At 30.8% G+C, this 20,636-nt stretch overlaps 1 protein-coding gene across 1 annotated transcript in view; it reads right to left on the bottom strand.

Moving 5' to 3' along the window:
• The window catches only part of CSMD1 (CUB and Sushi multiple domains 1), a 2,716,069-nt gene that overhangs the window by 372,106 nt on the left and 2,323,327 nt on the right, over positions 1-20,636 (bottom strand). Inside the window, exons 32-36 of the mRNA XM_051975995.1 lie at positions 16,848-16,961; positions 15,404-15,499; positions 6,168-6,371; positions 5,172-5,296; positions 4,224-4,320 (exon numbers count right to left, since the gene is read on the bottom strand). Coding sequence (XP_051831955.1) covers positions 4,224-4,320; positions 5,172-5,296; positions 6,168-6,371; positions 15,404-15,499; positions 16,848-16,961 — 636 coding nt within the window. The remainder of the gene's footprint in view (positions 1-4,223; positions 4,321-5,171; positions 5,297-6,167; positions 6,372-15,403; positions 15,500-16,847; positions 16,962-20,636) is intronic.

Raw genomic sequence — 20,636 nt, 5'->3', positions numbered from 1 at the left:
GTCAAAGTCTTAAATTATAAAGTACAACAAAATGGGCTGTTTTAAAAGTGATACGCAAACTAAATGATTTATTTCTTTGTTATAATACTTGAATGAAGAAATTTTTATTAAGGCATTGTGTTTTATAATTTTATTAAAATGATCCTTTAATTTAAATAATGAAGCACAATTCAACTAATTGATAGAGATGTTATTCTTTAAAGGAAACTGACAATGAAAAAGCCAAAGAAAATCCAAGTGTCAAATCAAAAATGAAATGATTGTGATAACTATAAAATAATTTTTAAAATAAAATGAAAATTTATCTTTAATATGTCAATAAAATGGCACTTTTTCTGCTAGTGTTAATATCATCCTCTAAACAATTTAGTGATGTATCTTTATGAATTAGAGAGTTAAAAAATAATCTTTTGATGTTCAACTTTGTCAAGGAGGTTATTAGTCCTTAGCAAGGATCTGTAAATGCAGTTCTTCTAATCTGGAACGTTTTGCCTTAATTTGTGAACAATGACAGCATAGTCTTCAAAAATCCAGAGTATCTTCATGAGGAATAACAGCAGGACATTTGTGCAAAAATTATTTCTTATCTACCTTAAATTAAATAAACTGAATTATGCTTTTTTACAAATTAGCAAATATTTACATGTAAACTTACATATCAGAAAAATTCATATATCTCAAATAAAAAAAATTTCTTTAGAGATATTAGTACTAGTTAAATCATAACTATGAAAAGCTATGCTTTCAATAGATTTCTGTTTACAAACAAGTTCTGAGAGAAGCAACATGGTGTAGTGCCAGTAGCACTGTAATAATTCTATCTATAACATCCTTCACATTCTTCATTTGTAATATAACTTCTTCCCTCCATTTGTAATATAACTACCATACTTTAGGCTCTTACTACCTTTCACTGAGACAACTGAAATATTCTCCTAATATGAATATATCCAGTTTTCCCTCTCTTTCAATTATCTACCGTATAGCCACTAAATTAATTATCTTAAGTAAAGATTTGGTCTTGTCACTTTCCTGTAAGAAGGTCCACTGGTTCCTTCTAGATATGAGCCCTGATATCCAATTCAAACTTCTCTGTTTGGCATTTAAAATTGTTCACACTCTGACTACAGTTTTATTTCTCATGATTCTGTTTCAAATATTCTCTATACATTTATTTATCCTGGTAATAAGTATTTTCTGTAAAAAAAAAAAAATCATTATTCTTACTATCTCTGTGCTGTTGTACTAGGTGCTTTATCTTTTAGACATGTTAGCTCTCCTTTAAAATTTAGTTTAAGTTCTCTCCAAGTTCTAGTGCTCTTACTTTCAGAAATTTCTTTGTTATCTACTATATATAATTTTCTGTGTGAATGTATATAGTCTTTCATTCAATAGAATGCAAAATGTAAACTTCTTGAGAGGAGCCAGTTTTGTTTTTATCTTTGTATCTCCAGAACTAATCTAATACCTAGCATGTGATAGAACTAGATGAATGAATGTATGAATAAATGTATGAATGAAAGAATAGGTATCAAGACACTAGAAATATTCTGACTTTGCCAATCTGTTAGACGAATCATAATGAGCAAAATCACTAAAGGTTTCTTTTCCTCAATTGTCTTCTCTCTCAGATAACTGAGTGGTCTCATAAAATATCTTTACAATATTATAAATAACTCAAATATCTTTATTCAAAACTTTTGATATACTGTTATGCCACAGTTCTCAGTTTCTCTAATTATCCTGCCTCAGTTTCTCTGGCATTACATTACATATATATTTATATTTATATTTATATTTATATTTCATATATATATATATACACACACACACACATAAGGAAAGGAGGAAAGAGAGAGCCTGCTGTATTAACTTTCTTGACTTTTTCTAATACGTTACACAAAAATATTCCTTTACAAGTTTATTTCCCCTCCAGACTTCCCACATTAGGAGTACCCTCTACCTTTATGACTCCTTCCTTTGACTGGCTGGTTCCTCCTAGAATTTCCACTTTTAGGAAAATATTCAGGCTAGTTATTTCTCCATTCTTCTCCAGGATATTCATCTGAATCTCCACTTTTTCTGTCATTATGCCTCCTCACCTCTTCACAAGTATCTTTTTCCACCTCCACCCCTTTATTAGGGGTAGTGTATGTGTGTTTGTGTGTCTGTATGTGTGTATTGTCTTTCCTAGGCTAGAAGGGCAACAGTTCCTCACAATCCTGATCCTACTATTGATTCAATCTGAAAGCTTTAATCTGTTTGTTATGTTTCTGATCTCCTTTGGTAAACTGGTGTCCCTTTTCTCCAAGGGGCTCATCATTTGATATATTACAGTCACTTGATTGACTTTGACCCAGAAACCTCAACCTCCCTTGTAGTAGAGAAAATAGATGAGGGCCACCACATGTGATTCAAGATCCTTAGTTTACAAATAAAAAACCTGAAACCAAACAAACAAAAAAGCCCCAAATCTCAGGAGAAGGTTAATGGTTTAGCAGAGCTAAGAATATAGCTTGATTTGTGTGTGTGTGTGTGTGTGTGTGTGTGTGTGTGTGTGTGTGTCTGTGTTAGAACTCTTAAATCCGTTATCTTTAGCTCTATTATAAGTCCTAGGCTTTAGCCCCATATTTTTACCAGTTCTATCATCACTCAATACTCTATGTCTAGTGTATACATTTGTCATATTTTTATCCATGTGCATCATATGACCTTATTAAATTCTAGTTCAAGGATTCACTTTACCTTTGTTTTCTAGACCTCTATGTACCTTTTCTTTTATCCCTATTTTACTATAAGCTATTAAAAGGCAAAACTATTATTTTATTCATCAGGATACCTCCCTTAACAACTAGCACACTTTCTTGCCCAGAGTAAAATCGAATATTTTTATCAAATTTAATTAAAAACAAATTTCCTTTTCTCATGTCTCTAAAAGTGGTTTCCTTCCTTATTTTTTGTTAATGCTCTCATCATTTTTACCTCAATATTCAGAATTGAACCCTGAGTTCTTCTGATTCTTATATATGGTAGCCTTCAAATGACTCTTCTTGCCTCAAATCTTTGCTCTTCAATCTATACTATGATGATCACCATTTAATAAATACTACCTATGTGAAAGAGACTTTTTCCCCCCCAATTCAAATCCTATGAAAAATAGTGTATATCTACTTAATTAGTGAAATCTCACCTCTATATACCAATATGGGCTGGGTAAGATTTCCTTTTTTTTTACTTATTGAGCTTAATTATTACTTATGGTGGTACTGAAACCTATGGTTAGTGAATGGAATGCAAAATGAAACTGCCATTTAATAACAATCTTTTCCCAGGATTAATCTACAAATGTGCAGGAGCAAAAAGTGCTTTCTTCTTTACTGTTACTACTTACATATTTTTGCTTGGATGTCATTTCTGTGTGTGTGTGTGTGTGTGTGTGTGTGTGTATGTTTGTATGTGTTTTTTTGTGTGTATGCATGTATGTATATTTATTCATTTATTTCTGTTTTTTTTTTCCTTAACTGAGAAGAAGGAAATTCTCACCTAAATGTCTTGCTTCTCTCCCTCCCCTCCCCCAAAAATGAATCTGATATTCTTTAGTTTATGTGTGTGTGCCAAATATCCTAAAAATCTATGTGGATCATTAATATCTTCTCATCATCATTAGATTTAAGCTGTTACTAACTCAAATAACTTTATAAATACACTGAAAACTAATGAGTGACTCTAAGAATACTGACAATTTTTACAGCTCTAGCTGCTTTCATTTGCCATTCTACTATCTCATTACCTTCTGAATATATACATTAGTATATGCAAGAAAAAAAATATGTCTGATGTTTCCTTAGGAATTTGAGGGAGAAAAAATAACTACCTTCCTTAAGATAAATAATATAATTTACAATATCAGTTAAATAAGCACAACACTGAATATTTGTTTATAAAAGTATATTTTTTGGCATTTTGATGTGCATTAATAATTTTCAGGTAAATGTTTACTATTAATTTCATATCAAATATGAACTGATAAAATTCATTAATATACATGCAAGTAATGGATTGTATTAATGCATTTAAAAATCCAAAAATAAGACAATCAGCAAGAAATGTAAAAATTTAAATAAATTTAACAAGTCTTATTGGCTGTGATCATTATTTTTTTTCAATTGTTTTGAAAGTTTAATTTGAATTCTATGGAATTTAAGAACTGGTAATTTAATTACCTGAAAAACTTCCAAGTCTTGGTGCAGTCATATCTGCACCATCATAGATTTCGAGGGAATCCCAATTCTGTTCTGTGGCAAAGCTGATTACTTGAATCTGAAATGTAATGACATTAGTTGTTTTTTTTTTTTAATTTTAAAAACTAATGATAACTAAATAGATACTCTCAATGTAAAATAACACCAAAGAAAGTAACCAAGTATGAAACCATGAACTATATTAATAGAAAGTTATAGAAATAGATGGATATGAAGATATAGATAAAATGTATTAAAATAATCTTAATCAAGGAGAGATAGATAAAATATAAAGTACAGATGTTGACTGGATATGAAACAAATACCATAAAATGATACCAAAGAAAAGAATCAAGAATGAATATAGATGAATTATATATATATATATATATATACACATATATATATTATATATACATATATAAATGTACACAAAGATATAACAAATTAAAATATCATACAGTAAAATAACACCAAATCAAGCAACCAAAGATTAACATATACAAAATATAGATGTAGATATAGTTATCATGAAATAAAATGATATAAAATTATGATAGTGATTTAACATTAAAAAGTAACCAGTTAGATTATGTGAAATATAGAGAGATAGAGATGTTTAAATATCTCCATCTATTATTTAGATATTTATTTAAATAAAGTGAGCAAGAGATCTATAAGTATATAGACATAATGAACTACAGAAAATATCATTGATACATTTCACCTTCCTCTGCTAGTTATATTATTATTTTTCTGAGCTAAAAAGGAGTAGGGTTAGAAACTATCACAAACACACACACACACACACACACAAAAAAAAAAAAAAAAAAAACTAGAAGATCAATTATTTCCCACAAATTTAAAACTAAAAGCTATCACTAAACTACTGAGGTCAAGAATTCCACATTTTTCAGAACAAGAACTTGCCTGAATTCCTGATCCCTCTGTGACTATGATCTTCCATATGCAATTCAAGTTGTTGCCATATGGCTCAGGATAACCAGGGGAGAGAATAGTTCCTCTTCTTTGAGTGAAATTGCCACTGCAGGGAACTAAAAAGCATTATTACATTTAAGTACATAGTTTGTGAACATAAAGTAGAATGTGATATATTATTTGAGTTTCTGAATATGTGATTCACTTCTAAGGGAGATTTCAAACATATAGTGACAATTCCCTTTGATAGGTTTTAATCAATGCAGAAATTCACCTACATTTTCTTAATTTTTAAAAAATTAGCTGATGAGATTTGTTCTATTAGTTATGTTTATTATGTAGGCAAAAATTTATTTTGAAAATAATAATGGTCTCTAAAGAACAATGGTATGACTGAAAAGAGTGCTGTTGAGTTTGGTATTCTATTTGATATTAATGGAATTTATGAGCAAGACTAGAAAGAAAATACTCTTAAAATGTACAAATGAATTCAAACAAGTAAGCAGGATTTTGCTAGAGGCTCTTACATAAAATAAGGCAAATTAGCTACAACTAACAGTACCATTGTTATTTGCTCAGAATTAGCATATGACTTTTCAATAATTTATCAGCCCAAATTTATCAAGGGGATACTACATAAAAGATCCAGACAATCAATATTATATTATTTTTTTAAAAAGCCCAAGATTATGTATTATATTTATAGCTTTTAAGTTAGTTGCATAGTTAATAAATATTCAAGGGGGCAGGGTAACATGCATCATACTTGTTCATCTAATAGGTTATTATAAGAAACAACATATTTCCTACTCTCTAGTTGGTACTCAATTATTTCTGACATGACAAATTGCCCTTTTAAATTGGACATGACCATTATTAATTGATGATGAATGAATATATAGGTATAGGAAAAACTACTTTCTGAAACTGTCCAATTATGATTTAGGGCTCATGTGCTCCATGAAATCCCAGCCAATAATTGCTTACCTATACAGCTTGGTATTGTGTCATTCCACTGAGCTAATGCATTAGGCACTGACTGGCAACGAATTGCTTTGGAGCCTTGAAGTAAATATCCAGGGTTGCATTCAAATCGAACGATTGAACCAGCTGAAAATTCAGAGCCAATTCTCCTTCCATACCTGGGCTCTGGGACAGAGCTGCATTGTGTATCACTTGTACGTGGAACAGCTGAAGAATGTTGTTTTTTTCCAAAGAAGAAAAATAATATTATTTAATTTTAAAATATTTTAAAATTTACATTTACATGCATGTTAATATTAGTTTTTTCCAAAATATTTTCCCATTTTATCAAACCATTTTAACTTTATAACAATCCTGTGAGGTAAGCAATATAATCCCTAGTTTATAAAATGTATTACATATAAAACATAGAATTTAAAGTCCTTGTCAATACCACTTGACTAGTAGCAAATCTAGTTGAAAACTTGTGTCTGAAATTCTAATGCATTACCTTTCCACTAAGGGTGTGTGTATGTGTGCGAGCGTATGCATACAAGTACATGCACATGTGTATATGTGTGTGTGCATGCATACATATATTCCTTTCACTGACACAGATACACCAACAGGTTCCTTGAAATACCGAAAGCTTGTTTCAGAGTCAGAAAGACCCAGATTCAAGTTTCAGACTCATAAATATTCCTTGTTTCATCCTAAGCAAATCACTTTACTTTTCAGGACTCCAGAGCACTCTAACCCTACAATCTGTAGAGAAACTTTAGTAACCTGGTAAAGGAAATCCTTCTTAAGATTTCCAAAATAATGAAATCATAGGTCTAGCCCAATATATGTATATACATACATGCCTAGGCATATAAATTCATTGAAGATTTTTCTTCATTCTAGAATTCAAATAAGTTGATAGAATTCCTTGCATTTCTGTTATCTGAAATTAATGATATTTATTTAGTTTTATAGTACAATGGTATTATATAGAAAGATTTGAATTTAAATTCTGCATTCAAATGATTTGTTATGCTACTAACTGTGTGACCTTAACCACATTACTTTCCTTCTTTGGGTATCAGTTTCAATGAAATAAGGGGATTATTTTGATATCTAAAATCCATTCCAATTCTAACATACTATCATGACCCAAACCTAAAATATAAAAAACTGTACTTACATTTATCTTCCTATTTGTATTTCTTTATTCACAACATATACAATTCTATAAGAAAAAACACATACTACTCCTTTTTTCTTTCATAATTCATTCTTTTTTTCTATGCTATGAAACCATTGTCTAGTCTTAAAAATGAAGAAAGATGAACCATGCCATAGCTTACATTATAAAACACTGGTAAGAAAGAAGTTCATTTAGAATAGTGTCATGGAAATAATTTTGATTGACCTAAATTCTATTCTGGATTTAAAATTATACCCAATAAGATGTTAAAATGAATAAAATTGGATAACAATTTTAAATTCTAATGTTCCATGATTTCAAGAATTCAAGAACCCAAAACACTTTAAGGCCTGCATTTTTTTAAAATAATTAAAATGAGAAGTAAGACCCTAAACACATATAATTTTATACTAATAGATACTATAATGGATACTACTTTAAAACATGATTGATCCTTGTCACATTTCTTGGACATGTTTTATGACTGCAACAGAGAAGGGAGAAAATTATTTGTCAAATTTGTTCACAATAAACAATGATTGAGAATCTTCTAAATGATGGAGAAATATCTCCCTGTTTATTTTTTCATCAGATTTAAACATTAAAAGAAAGAAGGAAGTTTTTGAAAGTATTTCTATGTTTGTCCAAGATGCAGTAAAATCTTCACTAAATGTTTTGGTACATGAATATTGTATAAAATTGAAGTAGTAGGGAAAAAAAAGACAACAAGGTAAGGTAGGAAAGTTTTGATCATTGTTGTTTTTGTTTTTATGGTACTGTTACACTGATGTCAATTCAATAGAATTCATGCCTGAATAAAATTGAGGAGATTTGGCCATTTGAGAGGGAAAATTAGAAAATAAAGATAAGAAATTAATTTAACATTTCTTGGAAAAGCCAGCAGGAATTGGGTGTGAGTGTATATACCTATAATCTCAACTACTATGGATGCTAAGGTTGGTTTGCCATTTGAGCTGGGATTTTTGAATGCCAATACACTAACTCTTTTGTGTATCCATCCACATTAATTTCAGCACCACTGATAATTTCTAGACTATCAGGAAGGTTGAAACTGCCCTGGGGAGAAATAAAGCAGTTCAAAGCCCCCAGGCTGGCCAACAGTAGAATTGGATTCATTTCCAGGCTGTGTGAGAGAGGCTGGTATAAAATTAAATTAAAATATAAAACAAAATAAAAATGAGATAAGAGCAAGCCAAGAATTATGATCTGTACAATATCTTTGGAGGAGAAGAGACCGAACAATGTTCTTTTTTCTTCCCCATACTTCTCAATGTAAGGCTAGATATTTCCAGCATGATAAAAATTCTATTTACTGTAATAATTATTTTCCATCTTTTAGTAAATGCTTCACACTGCTGTGAAACAAAATTGAAATCAACCCAGTGGAAAAGTGAAAAGGAATAAGGTTAATCTGGAATTAGAGGGTGATAAATAAAATGGTTGACATTGCAGGCCAGATTAGTGTGCTCAGATAGAAACTGGATACTTATCTCTGGGAAGTTTGCGATACTAGGAAACATTCAGTCCTACAACTGTATGTATGTAAATCTATATATATATACATATGTGTGTGTATACACATTTATATTATATATATATGTATGTATATATATATATATGTTAATTACATATATATTGTAAGAGGGAGGAAAATATAATAGGCTTCTTAATAGTCACCAAATACCAAAAACAGATTAAAGAGTAGAAATGAATATGTGGTGGCTTGTACCTTGTATCCTTCTAAAAACTAAATATAATAAAAAATATAAATCTAAGCATCAGCATACAAGTGAAATAAGCTGACTTGACTTATTTTATGTTTCAAAGGTAGCTTTTCCTATTTTTCAAAATCAATCTTTTTCATCTATTAAAAAAAAAAAATTCTTCTGTCTACAACTAGGAGAAACTAAATTCAAATAAAACTCACAAGGATACAAACTAAACTTTTCATCCCATCTTCACTAGGAAAAAAATACAGATTTCATACTTTCTTGATATAAGTTTAAGTTCTGCACTAGAAGAAAATAAACTACTAAGCTTTCATGTGTTTTTCTAATATCAAAAAAAAATACTGAGAAAAGTCAATAACAACATGCATTTGCATGTTGATAAACTGCAACAAGAAAAAATAATAATTAAAGGACAAGACTTGTCTGCACATACATACATATAAATCAAATAATTTATAAAAGATTAGGATTTAATTGATGGCAGAACTATAATTAGAGCTCAGTTTTCTATCATTCCAGGACTATTTCTTCTCTACATGGTGACTGGGAATAGGAAAATAAAATAGTAAAAGTCCATATTATTTTTAAGCCATATGATTATAAATGATCTCAAAATGCATTAAACATTTATTAGTGCCCACTGGTATTCAGTGAAATATGGCACAGACTATGTTTCCAAGGAATTTATAATCTAATGAAGGATAAAAGAAGAATTAAGACTTTTCTAATTGCAAAAGTGTCATATCCCCTCCTGAACTTTGAAACTCCTGAATTAGAACATACAGTGTTTAGTAATTATGACGTATGCTCAATAAATACAGCAACCACTTATTGTTTAGTATTTTAAATTGACAATAGATGCAAATGAATGGTATGGCACAACTCAGTACTATATTATCTTTAAAAAAAGAAAAGAAAAGAAGTCATCACTTAAGTACATAAAGACAGATGCCATGACACCCTGGCATACTATGGAACATAAGAGACAACCATTTATTTATAAAATTCTTGGTAGATATATTAGCACAATTATTAAAGTCATCATTAAATGACTTTTAATTAAAAGTCTATGTCTGGTAATGAAATATTTCTATGCAATATTCATAGAAAATTAAAATCTTACAGAATTAAAGTCACTTGCATTTTTTTTGGAGGGGAAGGTTATTATACCTGTTTTCCCCCAAAATAAGTCACACACACACACACACACACACACACACACACACACACACACACCTGAACTATCACCCTGTTAACAAGGGTTAGTCATCCTATAAGTGGACTATTTTAAAAGTCCTTGTGCAATTTCAAGCTTTAATATTTTATGAAAGGAACATACTCTAAGTGGCATATGAAAGCACTATTCATAAGAGTTTTATGCAATATAGTTCAAATAATTTCTAGGCTTAAATGTAACTGCTATCTTTTATGAGAAAAAACTGTTTAATTTGACTTTTCATATATATTGAAAACTTTCTCCAGTTGCTCTTGAGTGATTTCTTAAATTGCATTTGTGATGGGGACCTATTCCTCCAAAGAATATGATTTTGATGAAAAGACATCCATTTTAACATGGCCCCAGGGGCAACTGATCAGATAAAATGAAGTACACAGGGCTTTTATAAAGCGTGTGTGTGTGTGTGTGTGTGTGTGTGTGTGTGTATCTATCTATCTATCTATCTATCTATATATGTACATGCATACACACATAGATTTGTAATATACAACTGTGTTTATTATATATACATGTTACATACACACATACATAGAGATCAATATTTATTTAAATTTCTGGTACAATATCTGACCTTAAGCCAGATACTCAGCTTTCTATTCTTCTTTCTGCACTAGCCATTTGGTCCACTACTTCCTAATCTTTCCTATTGACTTCAAATATTCAACAGAGAGATGTAGGTATAAAACGTAGACACCTACCTTGCTTAAGGAAATTTCAGATAGATAGATAGATAGAGTGGCTGATTTGTCACTCTATACTCTGAGTTATGGGATGGGGAAGTGGCATCTGCTTCTCCTGCTACTTTTCCACTTTTTTACATAATTCATAGCTTTGCCACAATGAAATAGCCTATGCCAATTATATAACTAATTTTAGCTCAGTGAAATATTACCATGCCTCAAACAATTGCTACTTTATTTAACCCACTAAAAAGACTCTAACTTTTTCTTGAATCAATCAATCATTCACTGTCTGTTTCTTTATTATAGTCTAAAATACCTCATGATTGTACAGTGAGGCATTTTGATAAGGAAATCTTTTCTTGGCATATATTTTGCATTGACTCTAAGCTAAAGGCATTAGAATAGAATTGATCTATAAACAATGTGACAGACTTTAATCGTAGCTTTTTTTTTTTTTTAATGTCACTAAGTTTGCCTTCTAGGAAGAAACTTGATCAAAGGGAAAAAAATGTAGGCAGCAATCCCTGCCATGGGAAGGGGGGGAAATTATGAAAAATGGTTATTAAAAAAAAAATTAGGGCAGCTAGATGGCACAGTGGATAGAGTGCCAACCCTGAAGAAGGGAAGACCTGAGTTCAAATCTGACTTCAGACACTTAATACTTCCTAGCTGTGTGACCCTGGGCAAGTCACTTAACCTCAATTGCCTCAACAAAGCAAACAAATAAAACATTTGCAACATCCCCTTAAAATACAACTATTGTAATAATCTACTAAACCAGAAATTAGCAGCATTTAACCTTTTCCCCTAAAACTTCCTTCACTATCTCTCTGTTTGGTGATGACTTCTTTGTTCCTCTCTTAGCATTCATTTTGTCCTTTACCTCCCTAAGGCATTTTTCATGTATTTTTGCACATTTTTGTGCTCATGTCACCTTATCCTCTTAAGCTATAAACTTCATGAAGGCAGGGAGAAGGTATTCAAAACAAATGTCTTTTCTACTGATTCTATTTCCTTGGTCATTGCAAGAATAAGGTGAAAGTTATCTGATCCCATTTTAACCATGGTACCCTAACAAGGTGAGAAAATCTATTAATTATCAATCAAAAGACCTTATTAAATGTGATATAACTCCTTTGGATATAGTTAAATGATGCAAGGCAGAAACTCTGTTTTAATAGACTGGGAAAGTTGGTCATATCCCAATAGATGTGGGGATAGAGTGGTCACCTATAAATTATTAAGAAATTATAAAAATATTCATTTGAGAAATTGGAGTGAGTATGAAGTTCTACCTGAATCTCCTAAGAAAGTATTATCTGAAGGGGAAAGAAAAAGCCTTAGTTTTTTGCCTTGGCCAGATCTCCTTGTCTGTTCTTTCCCTCCTTTAACTGGTGGAGGACCTGTCAACTTCTAAAGATTTGGAAAATGTTGAACTTTTCTTATTTTTACAATGTCTGAATCAGTTAGTGGCAGAGTGTGTGTACCATCTGCCAAGGAGACTACACACAGCTCTACAAAATGTCAAACAGAAAGTCAACTATGCTAAAGGATAACTTATTACATACCCCATAAATGAGAACAAAATAGCTCTAAAGAGTTCAACTGTGAGAGAAGCCAAAGATCAGGATTCTCAGCATTTATATAAGCCACATTACAAACATATTAATGACTTTCTTATTTTAAAACAAACTTATGCGATTTCCCTTAAGCCTTCTTCTCCTACAAATTATTGTCCTAACTTCTATTGTTATAACCAATGTTCTAGAATGTAATGTAAATTTGTTTCCTTAATTTCTTTACCATCATTTCCCTCTTCGGCCTGCTTCCCCATGGCTTTTGTCATATTAGAATGCAGACTGCTTGAAGGTAAAAACTTTTTTTTTAATTTTTCTTTTTGTAGCTAGCATTTAGAGCAGTATCTAGCACATAGTAAACATTTAACAAATGTCTTTTGAATGACTGAATTCTAACACTTACCTGACTCATCATCATAGTCACTTTGTAACTGCTAATTACAATGTGTCTTCCTTTTAGTCCATGTAATTGCTCTCCTTTCTATTAATATACCCATCCTAATTCACACTCTCACTGTTATGCCAGTTTCCTTTAATTGTTCTGCCTCAGTTTCCCTGAATTGTTCTACCTCAGTTTCCCTAAATTGTTCTGCCTCAATTCCCCTGGTTGCAACCCACCTTCTTGACCATTAGGACTGATATAATTTAGGGCTGGCTACTTTAGGGTTATAAATTGTAAATGTTTAATCTCAGATAAAGGGGAGATCTTCTATTTCAGACATCCTGGCTCCTAGGTCCTCCTAAGTTATCAAGAATGTATGGTCCTCACCCCAACATGTCAGAATTTATGGTCCACTCACCAGTGCCCTACCCTCTTCCTCCCTGCCTTTGTCTCTTTTGATCACTGGAGCCCTCTAAAAAATATCTGGAATTCTTCACTTTTTACTGAATGCTTTGAGACTCAAGTCCCATTCAGTCTGCTGGGATCAACATGGATCCTGTTTTGGCCCCAGACAATCTCTCCCACTCAAATAAAATATTAAAAACTCTAATCTCTCATCTTGCCTCAGTTTCTCCGACATTTATCACCATCACTCTGCTGGACTATTCTAAAAGCATTCAAAGTGATCTTCCTACCTGAAAGGTCTCCCAATTCCATTTCATCCTCCACACTGCTGTCAAAGTGATTTTCCTAAAATATAGTCTTGACTATGTCATCTCTGCTAGGGAATAAATTTCAGTGACTTCTTATTACCTCTATGATCAAATATGAAGATATTTAAGACTTGATATTTAAGACCAATCACAATTTAGCCTCTTCCTACTTCTCTGGGCTTATTTTTTCCTTCATTTATACTATCATATCTCTTCTGCTATCCAGAGATATTAGCCAGATTACTACTGGTTCTCACTTGGAACATTCTATCTCTATTCTATCAGAACTTTTATACTGACTGCCATTTCATCCCCATGGTCTGAATGTTCTTCCTTATTTCTGCCTCCTGACATTTCTGACTTCATTTAAAAATCAGTCACTTTCTTTGGGAGACTTTTCAATATCCCCAGTGACTTGAGTTTTCTTGTCAATGGTCACTGTCTTTCTATTTACTATTTATGATGTATGTATTTTGCTTTAATGATATCTTCTCCATTCTTAGGCATTCTTTGAGAACAGGGATTATTTGTATTTTTTCCTTTTATTTTTCTTTTCCTTATTTTTATCTTTTAGCATAGAGTAAATACTTAACAAATGTTTGTTATTGATTAATTAAACTTTATATTCCTTTAGCATCTATTTAAATGTTTCACACATAGCAGGTGATTAATAAATGCTTACAGAAGGAATGAACTCTTTTTGTAATAGCTTTAAGCTTGGAAGAATGTGAAAAATTAGTTTAAGTGTCCAAAATAGTTGTTACAAGGCCTGAAATGAAGTGGCAAGGGTAGGAAGAAACGCATTATTCTTTATCCTCTAACTCAAGGATTCACTGGCTTGAACATAATATAATTTTTTTCTAATTTATCTGGTTTCTCAAGTCATAAGAGGATAGAAGCAGCAAAGCAGAAGAAAGTAGGGGAGGCTGTTTGTGATAGGCACATTGGCAGAAGAAATTGTGACTGCTGATATACAGGAAAATAATATAAATGAAACAAAAAATAAATAAAAATAAATTCTCCCATAAAATAGTGGTTATGTTCATAATAATGATCTTGAGTTAACAGAAAAGTAAAATCCAGAGACATTTTAGAATGAGTTACATAAAAATTAACTAGGGAGAAAAATAATGTTTGAAGAGGTACGCTTCATTTTTCTGGAAAACTTATCCTATCTCTAGTGATGCTAGATAAATGAAACTTTAGCTATGTTACTAAAATTAAAATCAATATTTATATTTGTTTTAAAATTAAGTTTTCAAACAATTGATTCAAAATCAACACTCTGATTTTCCTAAGCATATTTTACTTATGTGAATGAAACTTCGACTATGTATATGTATATTAATTGCTAATTTTATAACTGAAATTTTTGTTGGTGTTCTGAATTCCATAGGTATTTAACAAAAACTTTTCCTACTACATTTCATACAGATACCACTAATAAAAAGTGATAACATAATATTCACAGAATAATAACATTTAGAGCTGGAAGGAACCTGAGAGATCATTAGTCCAATGTTCTAATTTTATAATGACTAAACTAAGGTAGAAGAATTTCTAACAATTACTAAGATAGGAAAAATATTTTCCTGAATATATACAATTAGCTGGCCAATGCCAGACTTGAGAAATTGCCAAATTCCAGTCCAGGGCACTCTCTAGTAGTCTGTACTTCCCCTCAGTATACAAGCAATAGACTCAAGTTAAATTTTATGCTAAATTTACCTTGGTAAACAAAATGGAATCCCCTGGCAGATGCACCACTTTTTGCACTGAACCGCAATAGAATTTGATTGGATGTGGCCAAAGGCAGTGTTTCTCCTGCAAATAAATAGAGGGAAATTTTTTTTTTTTAAATCTGTATATATATGTGTGTGTGTGTGTGTGTGTGTGTGTGTGTGTACATACCTATCTATATCTATATATCAGAGAATCCAGAAAATATACCAATCTCTGGCATATAATAAAATTTCTGCAATGATTCCTAAGAAAATAACTGGCTGTGTTTTCAATCTCACTATTATATTGATAGCTTTTTAATAATTTTCCCCCAGGTTTTACCACTAAAATACATTTTTTTTGGGGGGGGGTAAGCCAGGTTTAAAACATTTTGTACACTTTGGAATTAAAATACTTTACTCTTTATGAAATGATGACTTTTTATGAAATATAAGCATTTGTAGAGGTTTTTTCCCAATTAGCTGAAAATAATCTTCTACAAATTGTATTTTTGAAGAATCATTCAGAGCTTATTTCATCTAGAAAGAAACAACTTAAAACTTTTATTGTGAGCACTTTTTTTATACTATCCACAACCTTTCTTAGAATTCCCAATACTCTAAGAGATTTAAAGACATTACAAAAAGTTTTTTGTAATTCTCTTACCCCACTCCCAGTCTTTAAAGTTGTCCAAACAAATAGCTATCTAAATTTTATTTGAACACAACAAATGTTGCTGGCTGGAAAGAGGAAGTCCAGGGTTTGAAAGTTATAGTAAATTATCACTCTTGTTCTTTGTTACACAATTTAGTTTTGTCTCTGAGAGCATACCTACCCTTTTTTATCAGCTTTGCAAATACATCAGTTAAATGTACTTATCTGAAGTGAATGTAAATTTCTATAATTAAGTAATGTGAAATCCTATTTTTGAAAAAACACATACACATTTTATCAACACCTAGTACAATCCCTTACATATAGTAAATATATATATATATATATGTATGTATATTTCTTTCAAGTTTCAACTCACATGCCACATTTTTCATGAAACCATTCCACATTCTCCCTTCTAAAAATATTGACGTTATTTTTATTTGATATACACTATATTTTGTACATACTAATATATGTGTACACTCCTCCTTCATTAGAATATATTCCCTTTGATGGAAGACACTATTTCATTTTTGACTTTGTGTTCCTACTGCCCAACACAGTTACTAGCACATTGAAACTGTGTAATAAATGCAGTCTAAATGAAAAATTAATTATGAGAGAAAATAGAAAAAAATGAAGTAAAATCTCCAAAATGTTAAACTGGCAGTTAAAACCAAGCAATTACTTTGTATCTCCCTCTGCCTTTTCCTTAAAGCTATTAACTCATGCCTACATTTTGAAATTTCCATTTCCTGTTATGTTCTCCAAAGTGTCTTTGTGACTTCTTTACCTGAATGGAAACCAGAAAGTGAGCTTAGAAGTCTGGCCTGTGGATGTGCTCCATCAAATAATTCAGCCAAATCATTCAGGGCTGTCTGAAAATAGGCAAACTGCCCAAACACAACTGCAAAATAATGAGAAAAATGAGAAAACCTCCATTCAAAAATAAACAATAAATAACATGTTAACATGAAATTAAATTTCTGCAAATTGTTGATTTCCTCTTGGATCCTTAGTTTAACAAATATCATATAAACAAAAGAGTCATAAACTGTTTTATGCTTTAAAAAATAAATAAAAGAAGTTTTACTTAGATGCTTATAAATTAATCAATTGGATTTTTTTCCACATTTGACACTTACTAGAAGTACACATGCCACATTTATAAATATAAAATTAGTAGAGATTAATTTAATTTTTTTAACTTTGGAGTTAATCTTCATCAAAATCTTTCTCTGTCATTTTTTTTTTTTTTTATGGAAACTAAAGCACACACTTGTACCAAACTGAAAGAATTTGAATATGGAAATGTTGATTAACATTATGTCTGTTAACTAATTGCCAGCCCAAGTTTAGATAGGTTCCAGGATAATGAGTATTTCAGCTACAAGAACTAAAGATTATCTTTGAAGTCATAAAGCTCTCACACTGACCAAATTATAGATTCTTGAGGCACCAAAGCTTAATTGTGGTACTGGATCAAGAGAGAAGATTCAGAGTTGCAGTGGTTACTTTACCAATTTTAGAAGTATTCCAAGAATTTTTCAGTCTTTAGATTGTGAGGATAGAGATAAATAGCATAAGTCATAGATAAGTGAGACTTGGGGGCTTCTGATTTAAAAAGTGAGAAAAAGCAGATCCAGTAAAATATCATATTAATGATATTTTATAGCTGAGTTCCTCAAGGTCATTTAGGCTATAAATACAAGACAGCTGCAACTCAAACTCAAGTCAACTGATTATAGATTCAAAGTTAGATTTAACCAAAACATACTCAAATGTAATTGGCTTTTATATAATATACTATTATACAATAATTATCTCAATATCAAACCTGTAATTATTTTTATTGTAGTTATTTTTCCACTGAATATTAGTGTCTTCCTAAGTCATTTGAGTTGCACCCACAAATGTGACAAGAAAATGCAACAATATTTGAAATCATTTCATATATACTAATGAAGCAAAATTCATTTCTGAACACAGTAATAAATTTACATTTATAACAAATATGCATATTATGTTATATACCCAGGACCCAAAATACAAATGACAGAAAAATATAATTGCATTACTGTTCTTTATCATAGAAGCACATGAATTATATACCGAGCTAATACAATATGTAACTTTGAAATTATTTTTAAAATAAAATCAATGACTTTTTATTTTTTTTAAAGAAAAACAATTGGTATTCCAAAGCAGCCTAATAATTATTTTTCCCCTTCTTATCAATAAGTGAAAGTTCAATTTTGAAGAAAAATAAAATCTAAATAATTTGCATGGATTATTTGTCTGAAACAGGATAATATGTTAGATATAATATATATATGAAAGAATAGTGTGCTTAATTAAGAACAAATAAAATTTAAAAAAATTACTGCAATAGTATCCTTTTAAAGTATGTACATTCAAAGAAGCAGTGTAATTTCTACCATAGAAACTGAGTTTCCTTGTTTCTGACAATTTGGAAGGAAAATGGAGGGATATAGGTAATAACTTTGTTCCTAGACCTGAATTTGGGATGCAGGAATGGAGCGGCAGAATGGATATCAAAATAAAGCACAAAATAGAATAAAATCATGACAATATAGTAAAGAATTGGTAGAACTACTTAACAAGTTGGGCAGATCCCTAACCCAGAAATTTTACTGATGGCAGCACCAACAATGAAATTGCAGGAGAAAAAAAGCTTTCAAATTATTTTAATTTGATTGCAAACTCCATGAGCAAGAGGATCATGCAAACCAAATTGCCACCACAGGTGAGAGTTACTAGAGCTACTATTAATCTTTGGTATGGTGTGGAAAAGGTGAGTCATTTGTTAGTTTTATATTTTTAATAATTTTTGCTAACTGGATAATTAGCTTTATTGTTTGTATCATATAAAGGATCACAAATGCTTTAGTTAGCCTATACGCATTTATTAAGTACTATTACATGCTAAGTTTTAGGCACTGTGCTGTACCCTTAATAGTTTACACCTTGGAACAAAGCTTCATACTCCATACCCTAGTTATATTTCTGAAACTAGATTTCCTTAACAAAAGGGGAGGATGGATTAAATATATTTCTAAGACTGAAAGACAAGCATTACCATTAAATATTATGCATCTTTACTTAACATTTTTGTTTCCTTCAAGCTAATATATATAATTTTTTTAGTGTGCCAAGACTTGTAGCTTAGTTAACTGCAATTAATATTTATAACAGAAAAAATGCTTTTCTCTGGCAAAGAATATAATTATGAATTCTAGTATGAAAACCTTTTGAAGATTATATCTTATTGCAAAAATGAATATGAAATCATGGGAAACCAGTGACAGAGTTGTCTTGAGTAGAACATTGAATAGAAGCATGAAGAAAAGAAATAAGGATCATCTCAATCATGGAAGGAGTTCAAGCTTCACAGGCTATATTCACAGAACATTTAGCAAAACCTCAGCAAAATAAATCTAGGTTTTGTTTTTAGTTCCTTTATTATCATTCTATGAGATATCAATAATTTTGTAGTCTATAATGTCCTTTGTTTACAAACAAACAAGGACACTTTCTATAAGCTAACTCAGAAGTTTAAGCTGAATATTGTCTTTAAAAATATAAAATATATAATATATTTGTTTATTAAATATATTATATATAAGCATATATAATATAAAATATTTAAAAATCATGAAAATAATAAATTAATAAAACCCAGTGTCAAAAATATCATCCAATATATTTATTTGAACAGAAAACAATTTACAAAAGTTTTGCTCAAACTATGACTCTTGTTGAATGTATGATAGAGTTTCAATAAATGCCTCTTAAATTGACTTAAAAATAAAGGCTTGAACAATTTTCTCAGTGATTAATGCCTACCTTTTTTATTTTTAGAATTGTAAGAGCATTTTTAAAACTTACTCTTTAAACCAACTTAACACAAATGTCACCTGGTTAAGTTCATCTTTTGATACATATTAAAATTACCATTGTTTACAAGTATAGAGTATGTTAAAGTTTGAAAGCAATTATAAAATTTTCTCATTTTATCCTCACAATAACTCTTTAAGGTAGATACTATTTTACATATGAGAAAACCAAGATAGCTAGAGGTTATTTGAATTCCTCTGGGTAACAGAGCTATTAAGTGTCTGAGGGCACATTTGAACACATTTATTGACTCCAAGTTTACCATTCTATATCAGGGGTCCTCAAACTTTTTAAATAGGGGGCCAGTTCACTGTCCCTCAGACTGCTGAAGGGACAGACTATAGTAAAAACAAAAACTTTGTTTTGTGGGCCTTTAAATAAAGAAACTTCATAGCCCTGGATGAGGGGGATAAATGTCCTCAGCTGCCGAATCTGGCCCGTGGGCAGTAGTTTGAGGACCCCTGCATCCTACCTATCCTCAAGTTTTTCTAGGGAAAAAAAATCATGGAGTCATATCTAAGAACTTAATAATCAAAATAGATGGAATAAATGTATCTGATTCTTCTCCTTAGGTTAAGGTGGAGGACATAATTTCTAATTCCTTTTTCATTAATTTTCCATTAAAGGTAACATATGTAGACATATGAGTGATTCATAACTGCTA

The sequence above is a fragment of the Antechinus flavipes genome, chromosome 2, assembly GCF_016432865.1.
Source record: "Antechinus flavipes isolate AdamAnt ecotype Samford, QLD, Australia chromosome 2, AdamAnt_v2, whole genome shotgun sequence".
NCBI classification, from domain to species: Eukaryota; Metazoa; Chordata; class Mammalia; order Dasyuromorphia; family Dasyuridae; genus Antechinus; species Antechinus flavipes.
Note: the sequence above shows the minus strand (reverse complement) of the source record. Positions and strands in the feature narration are given on the sequence as shown.